At 33.6% G+C, this 17,813-nt stretch overlaps 1 protein-coding gene across 2 annotated transcripts in view; it reads right to left on the bottom strand.

The window, feature by feature from the left end:
- Window positions 1-259: 259 nt before the first annotated feature.
- The window catches only part of LOC126824883 (piwi-like protein 1), a 38,555-nt gene continuing 21,001 nt past the window's right edge, over window positions 260-17,813 (bottom strand). For both annotated transcript variants that reach the window (XM_050554303.2, XM_050554304.2), the window contains exons 11-19: window positions 16,939-17,056; window positions 12,768-12,955; window positions 11,895-12,046; window positions 11,072-11,196; window positions 8,777-8,951; window positions 6,674-6,833; window positions 4,955-5,083; window positions 4,674-4,821; window positions 260-3,814 (exon numbers count right to left, since the gene is read on the bottom strand). In XM_050554303.2, coding sequence (XP_050410260.1) covers window positions 3,698-3,814; window positions 4,674-4,821; window positions 4,955-5,083; window positions 6,674-6,833; window positions 8,777-8,951; window positions 11,072-11,196; window positions 11,895-12,046; window positions 12,768-12,955; window positions 16,939-17,056 — 1,312 coding nt within the window. In that variant the 3' untranslated portion in view covers window positions 260-3,697. The remainder of the gene's footprint in view (window positions 3,815-4,673; window positions 4,822-4,954; window positions 5,084-6,673; window positions 6,834-8,776; window positions 8,952-11,071; window positions 11,197-11,894; window positions 12,047-12,767; window positions 12,956-16,938; window positions 17,057-17,813) is intronic.

The following is a 17,813-nucleotide window of genomic DNA, read 5'->3' as shown; positions in this document are numbered from 1 at the left end:
TAGTCATTTGCATATTTTAGTATTATGCCCCCAAAATCAAATATCCCCTACTTTTTTTGAATAGTATAGAATTGATGTGTTTTTTTCCCCATAAAATTATGGGTTTCCACCACAATAATAGTTGTCTCTTTCGATTTTCTACATTTTACTCCAGATTGCACTCGGAACCCGATGCCTCTCAAAACCTAACAAAAATGAAGGTACCGTAGTTGTGTTGTTTTTTGGGGTTTTTTTGTTTTTTTATAAACACTCAACTGTATCAATTTTGTAATATTTTTTTTTTATTAAAAATTACATATTTATACATAGTTCATGCAATAATACAATAGTAGCTTTACAAATGGAAACAGCGGTTGCCAGGTAAAATACGCCCAAATTTTGCAAGAGATGGATATAGAACAACCTAAAACAAACCACGATTTTTTGTACAGAGGTTGTAATCTTTGGAAGATAAACCTATATATTTTAAGTTTCGTCAAAATTGTGACCTGGAGAGTGTGGACAGGACCGAAGACAAAATATGTCCATATGAAAATGTGGGCGTATAAAAATTACATAACACTATAAGTTGTATTGAAGATCCATATATCTTTTTGGTTTTATGATTTAAGAATGAACAAAAATATTTTAAAAATATCAGAAAAATATTAAAATAGTCAATGAATACTCATTGACACCTTCTTGTTAGGCAACAAAACACACACCCACCAGTTATGAGGCAGTAAAAAGTATGAGACGGTACAAAGATTTTGTAACAAATTAATATTATTGAAAATCAATAGTCGCGTTCGTCCTTTCAATATAAACTTCAAGAAGACAGTTAACGCAAAGTTCTTACAAAGTGGCAGATTGTAGAACTCGGCTAAAAATTAATACACACATTTACTTTAATTTCAAGAAATATTATGGATTATTGTAGTGTACTAACAAAAAATTTGAATGACAGATGGGTGGATGAAGAGGGTTTTGCGGCAATATCTAACCACATTATGATGATTTAGACTTCCAACTTATTAACAATATCATTACACATCTGGACGGAATATTCCAGGAATGTAGCTATGGCCCATAACAAAATGAACGTGTTAAAAAGTAGATGTTAACATAATCTTAAAGCAGTTCCCCTTTCAAATATGCAATTACTTTCTTTCTAATGTGGATCAGTAAAATATTTGATAAAAATTAAAACTTATAGATGTCCTAAAATCCATAGTTCTCTGGAGGTCTACAGAGGACAATTCTAAAAAAAAATCCACAGTAGATAGCAAAATATTGTATATCATGATTAAGCAGTTAAAAAAAAAGATATTAAACATATTAAAACAAGGGGGGGGGAATACCTAATTAATACATAAGTTGGGAAATCCCTTCGTTAGTTTTGATATTTTATTCTTTATTAAAAGACAGTAGGATGAGACAAAAGTTATGCAACTTATGTGATTTTATTATTCACATCTTGATTTATTAGTATAGAAATTTATTATTAGGTGTAGCGATTGATCGTTAATTTTATCTTTTGAAGTTTTTATGAGAAAAAGTGAAATTTTATATTTTTTATGATATTTTTACATTTTATGAAAAATGACCAAATTTTATGAAAATATAAATGTTTATATATTGTACGGTTCGTGATATTTGAAATCAGTAAAACATACGACAGATTTTGATAATAAAATACAGTATAAATGAATTAGAAATATGATATACATTATTTACATATTTACATTCAATAAATGGACATGAATGGGGTTATCTACCCATATTAAAATGAACAATGAAATGAAATGAAATGGAGTTTAACGTCCTACTGTTCTGCTCCTAACCTGGGCTAATGAAGACGGGCATACGCCATACAGTGTGCTATGAGGGAAATTTTGCCCGGACAGCGGCACTACGGCCTACTCTTATAAAGAATTCCAACTGCCAAGGGATCTTTTACGTGCACGCCAATGTGTACACGGGACCTCGGTTTTTCGTCTCATCCGAACGACTAGACAGCTTTCCTTGTCAGCCCCTCCGTCCTGCATCACTGACAAGGGAGAACCACGCCGGAAAATCTGGATGAACTTTCTCTGCCAATGCAGGGATCGAACACCCGACCTCCAGGCTAGCGAGCTAGCGTCTTACCCACTTAGCCACGTGATCCCTAAAATGAACAAGAAACGAAGACCATTTCATATTATATACATTGTACATAATAATTATACAGGGGAGACAAGATAAATTTTGGCTACTCTGCGATATCATATGGACTCAGACTAGCAATTATTTGCCCATTGACTTCAATGTTAAATGACTGTAACATCACAGGCTGTAGCTTTTTGCTCAACATTCCGTTGGTTCCAATCTTTATAGGCACAATGGGGACAACATTTGGCAATCTCCTCATCATAATTTTGTAGGGGGTTGACCGTTTAGATTTTTTGCTACACGGATTTGAAGTTGACAGTGCTTCAAGCACAGAGACTCAAAAAGAGGTGGAAAACCCCTCAAATATATTTCTATGAGAAGTACCTAAATGCTAACACTATGATTTAATAAAATACAAAGATCTTTCAGAGAATATTATTGCAGAAATGGTGATTATCACAGATTAAACGGTATATTGGATTATTACAGTATATATAATGGTCAAAATGATACTGTTAATAAAATTTCCACACTGCGATAAATTGATTTATTAAAATTATTGACCAGCCATAATCTGATACAAGCAGATAAACCAGACATAAATAGAAGATACAGTGCATGTAAAACAACCTCTAACAATTTGAATTTAATTTCTGTCCTTGCAATATTGCCCTCATAGTACACCGTTATTATACAAATATATATTTAGAAATATCGGCAAGTATTTGTATTGTATTTGTAAAACTGTAAGTATTTCTAGATGATAGCACAAGTTTGACTTTACCATACGACTACGTGTGTGATAATTTAAAACATTTTTATCTTCATCTATAAGTCAATGTAGAATATAAGACGAAGCCTTACTTCCGCGGAATTAAATATCGAATTGTACCTCGAAAAATACGGTATCATAATAAAGATTAACAAGCCAACAGTGAGGCTAATGTCCCCCGCCGAAATCCTCAAATAAATAGATGACACATATTAATTAATCGCACATCTATTTTTTTTCAAAAGTATCGAGCAATCAAACTGACTATCCACTATACACTAAGTTTCATCACTCTCTATCAGATAGAATCAAAGTTATCTTGCCTCAAAGCATCGACCAAGGAAATTGCTTATCTCTGCTTAGCTTTAGCTCAATATGTTAATCATTGAACTCAGTCAAGACAAACATCTACATCAAGTTTCGAGGAAAGGCGGGGGACAAATATAGTAAATATCAACAGTTTTTAAGGTATAATATTAATATACATAAAGTATTTGTCCGGCTGAGAATCTGAAATGTCCGTCCAAAAATCAGTTCAGCCTGATTGGAGCAGAAGAGTAGGACGTTAAACCAGATTTCATTTCATTCTGTTCCACGAAGACTACTCCATCTTCCTTGACATATTTGTAGAAGTATGGTACATATGATTTAACATGCTCATAGTAGATAAATCTAGAAGATTGAACACTTGCAGATTCATGAACATAATTAAAACATTCAACATATGAAACCACTTGCTATTTTTACATTTAACCATAGTTTTTAAGAACACTTAGGTACTCCATATTCGCTTTATTACAAAAAGAACAGCTTATCAGCTAAATCTAAAGATGGATCTTTATGAAGTGATTGTCCAACTAAGAAAGCTAATTTATGAGCATACTGACATGGTGCTGGTACACGAATAGTTCCCTGAAAATATAAAGTTTTAAAATGCATTTAAAATGTTTTTTAAGCATACATGTATTTTTATATCAATTTCTTAAAACAAAATATTAAAGAAATGAAAGATATGAATCAACACCCATCAGTAGCATTGGCTCTCAATAGTTCACTGAAATTTGATGAGTGAGTTTTAATTTCAATACTGTTCCTCTTTGTGACAAGTTGAACAATGTATGTTTCAATTCCAATACGATTCCACTTTGTGACAAGTTGAACAATGTATGTTTTAATTTCAATACGGTTCCTCTTTGTAACAAGTTGAACAATGTATGTTTTAATTCCAATACGGTTCCACTTTGTAACAAGTTGAACAATGTTTGTTTTAATTCCAATACGGTTCCACTTTGTGACAAGTTGAACAATGTGTGTTTTAATTTCAATATGGTTCCTCTTTGTGAAGGCTGAACAATGTGCTGACAAGATTGTAATACACCCACCCACAATTAGTTCTAAAATTGATCACAAGATAACTTTGTCATTTAGGAATCGAAAGGAACCAAGATCTTTGGGAGATAAACCTATATTTCAAGTTTCATCAAAATCTGATAAAAATTGTGACCTGTCGACTGTCCGCTGACAACGACAATAATATACGTCCACATGAAAAGAGGGTGTATAAAAAAGAACCCTGGTACATGTAAAAGCTGAGACAAAGATAAATGTGTGAGATACGAACTGTAACTAACAGTTCTAACTCTTACAACCACGATCTGTGGTTTCCGTCAAAATAAAGGGGTGAATTACTTTATGGCAGATTTAGAGAAAGTCAGTTTGTTTACTTCTTTTTGATACAATATCCACTCCCCACAAAATAATTTCAACTTACCGGCCAATTATAATAAAGATGTGTCAATTTGTAACTTAATCTTTGCATATGGTCTGGTTTTAATCCAATTTGGTCCCAGATTACATTATAATGTGTTGGAGTTACGGTTCCTTGTCGTACAGATTGGGATACCAAGAAGAAATCATACCTGAAAATGAATATCAGACATCTGAGAACCTGTTCATGATTAATCTCAACAAGATTGAGTACCATTCTCAACACAATTATGAACTTTTGGATTAAACAAATAAGATTTATAAACGAATAAAATAAATTCTTACCATTCTGGTTTAGTAACTTCAGTATCTATGCAAGTTCCTGGCATGGGATTAGCCATACCTTGTTGTCCCGCTCTAGCAAAAAATCGAGCATTAATTCTCTTCTTAACAACAACTACAGCTAACTTCGGACTGGAAAATATATTATTAGACAGTTATCACACAGATGGGTTGCCATGTAACTAAACACATGCCCACAGCAGCTGAGTCCGCCGGTCCACAAGCGTTGTCGCACATTCTTTCTTTTCCCAGTGTAATACGAGCATTTATTATACAAAACATGTAAACAGATGACAAATTTACAAGAAATCGCTGAAAATAATTAGGTTTCAAAATTTGAAGTCATCGGAAAATAAATATGGCCTCTAGAGCATCCACATGATGTTGAAAATCAATAGGTTTCTTCGCCACATGTCATCAAAAACACTGCATATAAATTTTAAGACAATCAGATAATAACTTTGTTTACAGAACATCCACAAAATTTCTGCAACATAATCAAGGGCTATAACCAGGGTTTTTAAACCGTTTTGAAATGAACCAGCCAGGGGTCGATATGTAATGTCTCATTCCCTTTAATATAACCAGACTTAAAGATGCCTTCCTGCATTTATTTTCATGATATATTTGGACTAAAAACATACTCAAAGTAATTTATCTACATGTATTACAAGTTTTCTTCAAATTACCTTTCTTTGTGGAAAAGTATATTACAATTTATATCGGTAACTTTAATCACTCATCCAATACCATCGCAGACTTTCACATATTAAGCCTTGTTTATTATTCATATACAAGAGAGAGAGAGAAATGGGGTTTAACGTCCACTTGACACAAACTAGGTCATTTCGGGACTAACATATGGTTTATTTTATTTCAATAATTCACTTGTGCATAGGGGTCTTTAGCAGTGGGAGGACCCAGAGACAACCCACGGGGTTGGACAGGCGACCCTACTCATTGTCAAGTACAACCAAGGAATCAAAACCACGCCAGTTGACTCAATGAGAGCCTTATGATACAACACGCACATGCTAACCATTCGGCCATCCACCCCCCCCCACTTCATGTCAAATTTAACGTTTTTACCACATATATATATTTTGGAGTATGGCATGGAGCTTATGTGGTTATAGAATTAAAAGCGTTGACTGGCTGATGCATGATAGCTAACTATTGTTATGCACTAGGTGATCAGTGAATTTCAAATTCGCAGTGAACTGTCTGTAATCATTGGAAACCTTTTAAAGACAAAACTGATAATAACCGATAAAGAGAATCTACAAGCAGTTGCAACACAGATGAATACAAGTTTGGTCCAAGCAACCTTATGTTACGACTGTGGAACGTTCAGGAAGTCAGCAGTCAAATTTTTAATAGGTTAAACCCTTAATTTTCAATTAAGTAAGGCCAGTTGATCTGGGAGAGAGAGAGAGAAATGAGGTTTAATGTCCACTCGAAACTAGGTCATTTTGGGACTAACATATGGTTTAATTTTATTTCAATAATTCGCTTGCGCGTAGGGCTCTTTAGCAGTGGGAGGAAATCGGAGGACCCAGAGAAAACCCACAAGGTTGGACAGGCGACCCTACTCCTTGTCACGTACAACCAGGGATTCGAAACCACGCCAGTCGACTCAATGACAGACTTTATAATACAGCGCGCGCACGCTAACCATTCAGCCATCCAACCCCCCCAGTTGATCTGGAAATAAACACCTACTCGTAATCCGCTCTCTTAATTTTATGTAATGCTTCTAATATCTGGTGAACTTCATGTTCAAATACACCAGCTAGTTGACCATCACCAACACCATCTCTATACACAATAATTCTGTTAGGTAAATTATTTTCATTAACTTCTGCATATTTCCGCAAGGCACCTGTAAAGATACATTTACTGATTACTTGTTGCTCTTAAACAACAGATTTCAGAAATAACTTTAAAGGGGCATTATCAAAGGACAATCCCTAAAATAATATGTTATTATTTTGAATATCATATTTTTTAAAAGATACGTTGCCATGCAACATAGCATACGCACACAGCAGCTAAATCGACTGAGCAATCGACAAGACTTTCACATATTTATTCTTTTGTAGGTAATTGGGGGCATTCACAAAACAATTTCATACAGATCAGATTATAATTTTCATCATTTTGAGGGTTCACATGGTTCTACAAACTGAAACAAGGGCCTTAACTCTGGAAGAAATTAATAAAAATTGTTGAAATTTGACAGGCTTTTTTATTTTACTAATTTACATACTGCATATAAATTTCAAACAATTCGGATAATAATTTTTGTTGTTTGAACATTTACAAGATTTAACAAAGTAAAATAAGGGCCATAAATCCTACATTAATTCACGAAAATTGCTGAAATTCAATAGGCATCTTCACTGAATTAATCTTAATGATGCATTTAAATTTCATACAGATCGGATGGTAACTTTTGTTCAAAAAAGTGATATTCAATAGGATTAACTTGTTTCAGTTGCATATAAACTTTTGTTGTTGGAGCGTTCACTTCACAAGGTGCAACAAAGTGTAACAAGGGCCATTACTCCAGAAGTAATTAACTGAAATTATTGAAATTAAATATAATTCTTTATCTCACTAATGTAAACTAATATACCAATTTCAAAACAATCAGATGATATATGTTCACAAGAAATTGTTGATAACAGACCAACATAAAAAAACAGGTCATAATTCTAGAAGTAATTGAAGCTAATTGCTGAAATTCAACAAGATTCTTCGTGCCACTAATTTAAATGATGCATATAAATATCATACAGATCGGATGATAACTTTTGTAGGTAGAGCATTCACAATGTTCAACAAAATGAAACAAGAGCCATAACTCCAGAAGAATTTAACAGCAATTATTGAAACTAAATAGGCTTCTTCATCTCACTAATGTAAACAACATATCAATTTCAAAACAATGAGATGATATATGTAGATTGTAGAGTGTTCAAAAGAAATTGTGGGCGACGGCAATATATGACCACATTTCCATGTGAGAGACTTCCAATCAATAGAAACAGGTAACACAAACCAATTACAGACGGTTTGATGGGATCAATTTTGACTAAGTCAAAATGATGCCTTTGATATTCAGATAAGTTAATATAAATTAATTAACATAATACAATGTCAAAAAACATTGTTTTACTCAACATTGCGTCAGTAAAATTAGTAACTTTTCCACGGATGAAGAACTAAATACAATTAGTATTTTTAATGATGAAACGATGGATAAACGATGTTTTTTTGATATTGTATTCTATTAATTATTGTATATCACATTTCCATGTGGGTGTATAAAAACCCAGCAAGATTCACCTAACAAGCGAAAATACCAACACCGACTGGTATTTTCCACAGGGGCAATTTTGAACTCTTTAAAAAAACACTAAAATTGAAAGCTAAATAAATTGTGTCAAATTTTTTCTATACCATCTATATTTGCACTTCTGCAATTCTAATTTTACTGCCAGGTTTTTTAAAGAGAGAGAGAGAAATGGGGTTTAACGTCCACAAGACACAAACTAGGTTATTTCGGGACTGACACATGGTTCAATTTTATCTTAATAATTCGCTTGCGCATAGGGTTCTTTAGCAGTGGGAGGAAAACAGAGGACCCAGAGAAAACCCATGAGGTATCTTTTTTTAAAACCAAATTACTAATGCCTACATAAAACAAAGATGCAAATATTTAATCAACGGACTTAGAATCCAACTGCTGGTCTTAAACTGTAAAATCTGTAATATATAAAACATACCACCACTTCTAGAGATTATACTTTGTTAACTTACTGGTTATGGCTGTCCTAAGTCCATCCACAAGTTCAACGTCTGTAGATTGATATGCTACCCTACTATAATACCTAGTGAAAGTCTGATTTAACGAACAAATGATTCCTGCTACCGACGCCCCTTTTTTAGCCGAATCATGATATGTATCTATACCACAAACCATGGTGCCTGAGAGCTATAGAAATAAAGAAATAAAACAAGAACAAAGTGTTAGAATAAAATAACAAAATGTCATCAATACTCTTTTATCCAAGAGCAAGATAGAAAAAAGATTAATACAAAAAACGAAGAAAGGTGACCTGTTTGGTCAACTGTTTATTAGTAATAATATCAAAACTGTTAAAACATCTGGTTATGTCAATATAGAACCCATCAGAGATCTTTGGGATATAAACATCCTAAGTTTCATCAAAATTGAATATAAATTGTGACCTTTATTTAGAGTGTCTACCAACAAATGAGAACAGACGAGTGAAGGTATAATTTGTCCCCTCGAAATGCAGGCGTATAAAAAAATAATTTTTATTCAAAGGAACGTTTTTACAATGTTCCAGTAGATATCTCTATCATGTTTAATTCTACCATGACAAACAGCACAGATTCACTACATTCTACTCCTTCCCAGTTCCAGATAGAAGTTATACCTAATGTTTTATTAAGTACATGTAATTTGATTCATATTTGTACAAAAAAACGGGGGAGCTACGGTGGCTAAGCGGGTAAGATGCTGGCTCACTAGCCTGGAGGCTCATAATCGATCCCTGCATTGGCCGAGAAGTTTCATCAGAATTTTCCGACGTGGTTCCCCCTATTAGTGGTGCAGGCGGAGGGCAGACAAGGACAGCTGTCTAGTCGATTGGACGGGACATAAACCAAGGTCCAGTGTATATATTGGTGTGCACATAAAAGATCCCTTGGCAGTTAGAATTCGATATAAAAGTAGGCCATAGTGCCACTGCCTGGGTAAAATTTCCCTCATAGCACACTGTAATGGCGCATGTCCGTCTATATATTCCCGACACTGAATCTGTCGACTTTTCCATATTAGGTGATCGAGTTCTATAGTGCCTCTATTGGTAGTAGAAAGGGATAGGTCAGTGTTAGTATCTTCAAGATTTTACATCTTCAAAGAATTTAAGTAAACGTCAAACACATCAAGGTCATTTTCTTGTAAATTTGATTTCCAAAGGTTTTATTAGTTTAATTATTTGATCATTATATTTGACAGTTTTCAGGAAATTTCTTTTCCAATGCCTTATATATTTTCAGCGAAAAATACTATTTTTGACAGAACTAAATTTTAACATTAATAAAATTAAAAAAAACAAGTGCTGAAACAAACAAGAATATTCAAAGGGTTAGTTAAAAGAACTGAATACCATGTGCTAAACTGTACATGCACAAAACTATCTCATCACTAACCAATGGCCATTATTAATTCCTAATGTTTAATCAGATTCAATTGTTGTTTAAACTGGCAATCACATCATCATCTGATAGCGATTGACGAACCATTTTAATCAACTGTTTTTGTTTAGAAATATTAGCCAACCTAACATAGGCCTGTACCAGCATCTGTACTGCTGAAAGTTGTCCGGATCAACTGTGTGTGACATCATCGCCATTGTTCCCTAAAATCGCTATAGTGTCAATTTCAATCATCTTCAGTTTAGTGTGCTACAGATAAATTCAAGAGAGAAATGGAGCTATGCCATCATAAACCTTGTCATTCTGTTTGGGTTTTTTCTATGGTCACAGGTGAAATTTAATAAGAAATTTGCCTGGGCAGAAACTATTCCATCAACACTTCATCAAATTTCAAATGTCAAGGTTCTTTAACTCACCAATGTATACACCAGTGGTTATCAGCTGATCCAAGTGATCAAGCATCACTTTCCTTGGTGGCTGAATGGCAAGAGGGAACAGGGGTTAAAAAATACAGAGTCTCTTCTCAGCCACAGCAAGATCAGAAACTGCGAAATTCTAGTTCCCATACAAACATATATAAAGATGAAGGAATAAAACCTTATCTAAGGAATTTTCAGTGCATTTAGACTTGTGAAGACTGAAACTATGGTTAACAATTTCATTTGGTCATTTTGTGAAAAAAATTTAGTTCCAATTTAAATTTTCTTATGCAGCAAAACAGTTGAAAATGTGATTTTTTTTTCCAACTACATTCTGACCAAGTCAAATTGTAAGGTTAATACAGATCATAGGAAGATAATAATATCTGATGACTACTGGAAAAAATTCAATTGAAGTTGGATTCAGTAAACTCAATGCACTACTTACTGGAATGTGAAGAGCCCAAACTTCACCACCTAATTTACAGTTGATCTGAATGGCTATTTTAGTAGATACTGACATCAACATCTGTTTTTTAGACAGAGTTCTTGCTACTACTACTTGAGATGGTACTGAAAACAAAATATATTCCTTTTAAAAAAACATAATTATCTTAAGATGTTGCCTTGCAAATACAATATCAAATAAAACTTCTTTTTTTTTCAAAAATAAATATTGTCACAGAAGTTAGCTAAATATGACTGTTCACTATATCTTTTATTTTAGGACCAAACTGTATTAATTCAACTCATCAGTTTGGTATTACATTAGCCTTAAAATAAATGAAATAAAAATGTTATGGATTTTAATAGTCTACGTTTCTGCACCGACTAGGCTAATGAAGACGGGTATACGCCATACAGTGTGCTCTGAGGGAAATTTTTCCCAAATAGTGGTGCTACAGCCTAGTCTTATACCAAATTCCAACTGCCAAATGACTATCAGGCCTTCCATCCTGCGCCATTGACAAGGGGAAACTGTGCGGAAAATGCAGAGGAACTTTCTCGGCCAACATCGTGAGCAAACCTGAGACCTCTTGGTTGGCGAGCAAACATCTGACTGACTGAGCCATTTTGGATTAATTAAGTCACTAATTAGATATAAGGTTTTATGTAATCTAATTAAAATTAGATTACAATTATGTTTCATTTGAATTTTGGGAGATTTTTATTCAACGTTGTAATTTTACCTACTCTATATCACAATTCAGAGAGTTTTATTTGTATTAGCCAAACCTACATTAACCCTAAACACAACAAAAATTATGTACCTGGATGTTCAATGCATGTACATTTTTTGATGGCATCATATCGATCTTTCTTGTTATTAGGTACAACAGCTAGAACCAACTGAGTATCTTTTGTTAAATTCTGTTTAATGGTTGACAGGAATGTCTCATTACGGTCATTTTGTAATTCATACCTGTGAATATACAATAAATTACATGTACATGTGAAACTGATGCTGTCAATAGATACTTCTAATTTACATGTGAAATCAATGCTGTCAATTAAACTACATGTGAAATCAGTGCTGTCAATATATAACTAATTACATATGAAATCAATGCTGTCAATTTAATTACATGTGAAATCAGTGCTGTCAATATATAACTAATTACATATGAAATCAGTGCTGTCAATAAATTACATGCGCAATCAATCCTGCCAAATGAAATCGGATCATCTATGATGTTGCAAACCCAAATAAAAATTGGAGGGGGGGTGGGTTCTTCGAAATTTATTGATGTGCAGAGTGCAAGGTATGGGGTATGTCTATTCCATATTTGTAATTTAGGACTGTGGTCAGTTTATGACGTAAACCATATTGGAGTGTGGGCACTATAAAAGAGAGTGGGGGATAGTATTCGGCAGAAATCACACCGACTTTCATATCAGCCATATACTTTTTTGAGAATGCGGAAGATTTGTAACTAACGCCAAGAGTATTTTTTACAATAAAACACAGAAAAAGAACCTGAACTGTAGTTATAATTTTTGTCATGGAATTGAAGGCAACGTGAAGCTTAAAGATCGAATAGTACTACACACACTTGAACTATTTTCCTTGTTCAAATCCCCAACTCTTCCATAAATTTCTGGATTACCATCAACTATTTGACTTTAGAGAAATGGCAACTCACATTCTGGGTGATTGAATCCTCATTCCCATTGGACCACCAACACGATTTAATGTCTGCACTAAGTCCTGAGCAGCACCACTATCCCTCCTTGTTGACATCACAATCCAGTTATTCAAATCAACAGTATTTTTTAATTTCTTTCCTCTCATATCCCTTGACCAATCACATTCATCTTGACGATATGACAACTAAATTAATAAATTTTAATTACATTAATTCAATAATTACTTTTATTAATTGATGTTAGTGTTGAAACATTTATTAACAGTAAATTCTAACATCAATGCTTGTGCAGCATAGAAACATTTATAAAGATTGGTTGCCAGGCAACGAAACATACGCCCACAGCAGCTAAATCGTCCAGGCAGTCAACAAGAGTTGTCATATATTTTTACTTTTTTTCAGTAATGAAACATTTATAATACACTAAAATCTGGTTAAGATTAACAACTCATTAAGTAATTCAGAAAATCCTTAGTATTTGTTTGGTTTTTATAAAGTTCTGCCCCATGCTAACCTTTAGTATACGAAACATTTAATATCATGGATTTAGCTGTTCAAGTTATCAAAATTCATTGAAAATCGATATACTTCTTTGTATCAAGACCTTAAACTCTGTGTATCAATCTGAAGTCAATCAGATTTTTCAGTAATCAAGGGCCATAACTTTGGCAGTAATTATCGGAAATCGTTGAAAATCAATAGAATTCTTCGTCTCATGACCTCAATCTGCATATACATTGGATATTATTAACTTTAGCCTCTAGAGCGTCCGCAAGATTTTTTGAAGTGATCAAGGGCCATAACTCTGGCAGTAATTATTCGAATCGCTGAAAGTCAATAGGCTTCTGCATCTCATGACCTTAAAGTTACAATTTCATATTTTCTAAGAAAGTCAAAACATAATTATTTCTATGTCTTTTGCTCAACAGGTTGTCAACTCACTATTATACGATCATAGGTGTCATTCTCACACTTAAAACTCATTTACACCGGAAATAATAGCACATTTACCTCCCTTGTTTTCTATTCTCCACCACGGAGTAGCGATCTTCAAACGTTTGAATTTGAAGAGGAAAATGATATTTTTGCCAATTTCTCAACTGGCAATAGTGAATTATAGGATTAATAGGATTATTCTTTAACAAGGTAGGACTGTTTATAGATACCATCTATTTTAAGGCTTTATTTTGATAAATTTTAAAAATATAACGTAAAAATATGAAATTGCAACTTTAAACTGGTGAAATTGGTGATACGTTATCCGAACCTGCTTCCATAACCTGTGGCGTGCCCCAGGGTAGTATCCTGGGACCGTTATTATTTCTGTGCTATCTAAACGATATGGTTATCAGTATCCCCTCAAAATGTAAACTTATTTTATACGCAGATGACAGTACAATATTATTTTCCGATCAGAATCCTGAAGTTGTTTCACAAACACTTGGCTGTGCTCTTGATTCCTGTTCAGAATGGCTCATCGATAATAAACTGTCGCTCCATCTCAGTAAAACCGAGTGTATTCTCTTCGGGCCTAAACGTAAACTAAGAAGTATTAAAGAGTTTACAATAACCTGCAATAACCATACCGTAAAAGCAACAGATAACCTTAAATATTTGGGTCTACGTTTTGATAAATATTTGTCTGGTGAGGACACTGTTAACAGCATTATTAAGAAAGCAAATTCAAGATTAAAATTTCTGTTTCGCTATAATAAATGCCTTAGCAAAAAAACCAAAAATTTACTTTGTTCTGCACTTATTCTGTGCCACTTTGACTATGCCTGCTCAGCCTGGTATTCTGGTGTGAATCAATCACTTAAAAATAAATTACAAGTTGTTCAAAATAAGGTTCTTAGATTTGTGAATGGGCTAGGACGTAGAGATCATGTTTCATATTCTGATTTGAATATACTTAATGTTGAAAACCGAGTTAAACAGTTAAAACTCAATCACGTACATAAGATTTTTCATAATAATTGTCCATCATACCTTAAATCAAAATTCAAATGTGTTAGAGATACTCATCAATATGGCACAAGATCTAGTTTATTCAATTTTGCGGTTCCAAAATGCTCGGGTAGAGATCAGCTCACATCATTTTATTATACCGCCATAAGTGTCTGGAACGATTTACCGAATGATATTAAGTCTTTAGATTCACTTTACAGCTTTAAAGCTGCAGCCAAGAAGTATTTATTGTTAATACAATGTTAATCTGTGATACTACAAGTTTGATAATCTACTATTAATAAAATTGGTTGATGTATAACATGTAGACATAAATATATTTTATTATTTGTGATACAATGCTGTGATGGCATGTTTATTAAATTTTGCCTCCCAATGATGACCTGACGCGACCATGGCAACTTTGGACCCCATTGGAAATAAGCAACGGATGTTATATACGTCAGGCTTTATGGGCTATCCTAAGTAAAGGTCTCTTCATGACGCCATAGCTATCATATTTCTCTATGCTTGTCTCATATGGCATCCCACATTACAATGTAGCACATAGTTCTTATTTTCATATACATATCTGTATTTATTGTTGTCACTTTCCCAGTCGTGTAATGCGACACTAGTTCTTATTATAATACATTAATTTATTGTCATGTTGTAACCTTTACTTGAAGAATAAATAAATAAATAAATAAATAAATAAATAAACACTATGTATAAATTTAAAGTCATCTAGAGCATCCACAAGACATTTTGAAGTGACCAAGGGCCATAACTCTGGCAGTAATTATCGGAAATTGCTGAAAATCAATAGGATTCTTTGTCTCATGACCTTCAACACTATGTATAAATTTAACGTAAATTGGATATTAACTTCGTCCTCTAGAGCGCCCACAAGATTTTTCAAAGTGATCAAGGGCCAAAACTTTGGCAGTAATTATCGGAAATCACTGAAAATCAATAGGATTCTTCGTCTCATGACCTTAAACACTGTGTAGAAATTTAAAGTCAATCGGGTATTAACTTTAGTCTCCAGAGCGTCCACAAGATGTTTCAAAGTGATCAAGGGCCATAACTCTGGCAGTAATTATCGGAAATCGCTGAAACTCAATAGGCTTCTTCGTCTCATAAATTTAAAGTCAATTGGATATTAACTTTAGACTCGGACGAACGGGGACGACGACAAAATACGCCCACATTGAAATGTGGGCGTATAAAAAGCAAATTTGATGTAGACAATTAAATAGCTGAGATATTGAGTGGATTACACAATACTTATTATATTTGTATTAAAAGCTAATAAAGCATGACGTCACTACAGAGTGACAGAGATTGGCAATAAAAGGCCTGATGTCCTCAGCGTTTAAAACTATTATCTCAAAAAAGCTGTGCTATAAATATAACTTCTATTCAGCTTAACGAGCACTAGCCAAAGTAAATTTTAGCAATGTATCAAGCGAATTAGTAAAATTAGTGAAGTTGTACAACAGATGACAAGATCAATGTAAAACCTTGAAATGTGATCTTTGTCAGGAGTCAAATAGCTCATCCATCCTTTGGCAAAATAATAAATGAATAAAAAACCTTCTTCATGCATCAAATTTTTGAAAGAACTGTCTGAGAACCAGAATAGTTTTTCTATATGGCCTTTTTTTTAAAAGGACAATATTGGTGTCAGTCATCATCACATATGTGATAGAGCTGGTTAAAAACATTCCAAATATAATTTTACCACAGAGATCATTGCTACAATAGATGCGTTATAAAGCTTTCAAGTGCATTACCATGTTTTTATTAAGTATAGAATGAATAACAACAAGGGAATGTACAAAGTATTTCTATTTTTCTCGTTTTCTCGTATTTAGTGAAATTCAGTTACTTTTTTGAATTATCAGATATCTCTCACAGCCTCACATAACAACTTTTGGTCTTCGAAAGAATTATTAGTGAGCAGAAATTCGCCTGTATATCTGTTATCACTCATCACTTCAGTCAGTTATATAGAAGGATAACTTGTGTTTTCCTTTTGCGTTTGTCACTTCCCTTTCTTGAAAGCTTCACAACACACCTATCGTAGCAATGATCTCTGTGTTAAAATAACATTTGGAACGTGTTTAACCAGTTCTACCACATATGTGATAATGACTGAAATCAATATTGTCTTTTAAATAGACTGTTTCAAAGTAGAGTGAAGTGAATGACTTACTTGAACATCTGGCAACTGTTTGATAAGTTCTTGAGGTAAAATCCGTCCATTTAATTTGAGTAATCTAGGTTCAAATTTTAATCCCCAGCCATCCATTTCTGACTGAACTTTTGGATTTCTGAAACAGCAAACAGAATTACAAAACTCTATTTTAACGACATTTTTAGTACAAGTAGTAAGACTAGCTGGTCATCTTTAAAGCAACATTATCACCATCCCCGAGAAAATAAATGTACATTTAATTAGGGTTTCACACTATTGTTTTTGTTAATATTATTCGTATTAAGCTTTCATATGAAAGCTTATCGTTTCTGTTAAGATTATCATTATTTTTTATTTGTGTTTCCTGCAGATCGGATTTCTCAGAATCTAACCACAGGATCTTTCTGAAACTTTGACCTAACCCCCGAAGAATGGGTGGTGAGTTTCTCATGAAATTTGGAATTTAAGTAGATCTGTCTGATTCGACTTGGACGATGTCATTAGAAATTTTCTAACTTATCTGCCCTTGGAGAAATAAAGGATCAAGGTTTTCATATAATCGAAAAAAAAGGTCAGATTGCCTTGAATTTCTTTTCTGTACTAGGTTTCTTCGTCTCATGACTTTAAACACTGTGTATCAATTCAAAGTCAATTAGATATTAATTCTAGCCTCTATAGATGTTTCAAAGTGATCAAGGGCCATAACTCTGGCAGTACTACTAGATAAGACACTACTGACGCGCACACAAAATATAAAGTTTGTAGATTGAACAGGAAACGTGAACAAGCGGTTGCCATGAAAGATACTCTTCTTCGTCTTATGATCTTAAACACTGTGTATAAATTTAAATTCAATCAGATATTAACTTTCGCCTCTGTAGTGTCCACAAAAT

This window comes from Patella vulgata, chromosome 6, assembly GCF_932274485.2.
Source record: "Patella vulgata chromosome 6, xgPatVulg1.2, whole genome shotgun sequence".
Taxonomy (NCBI): domain Eukaryota; kingdom Metazoa; phylum Mollusca; class Gastropoda; family Patellidae; genus Patella; species Patella vulgata.
The sequence above is the reverse complement of the archived record's forward strand: the minus strand, read 5'-3'. Positions and strand labels throughout refer to the sequence as shown.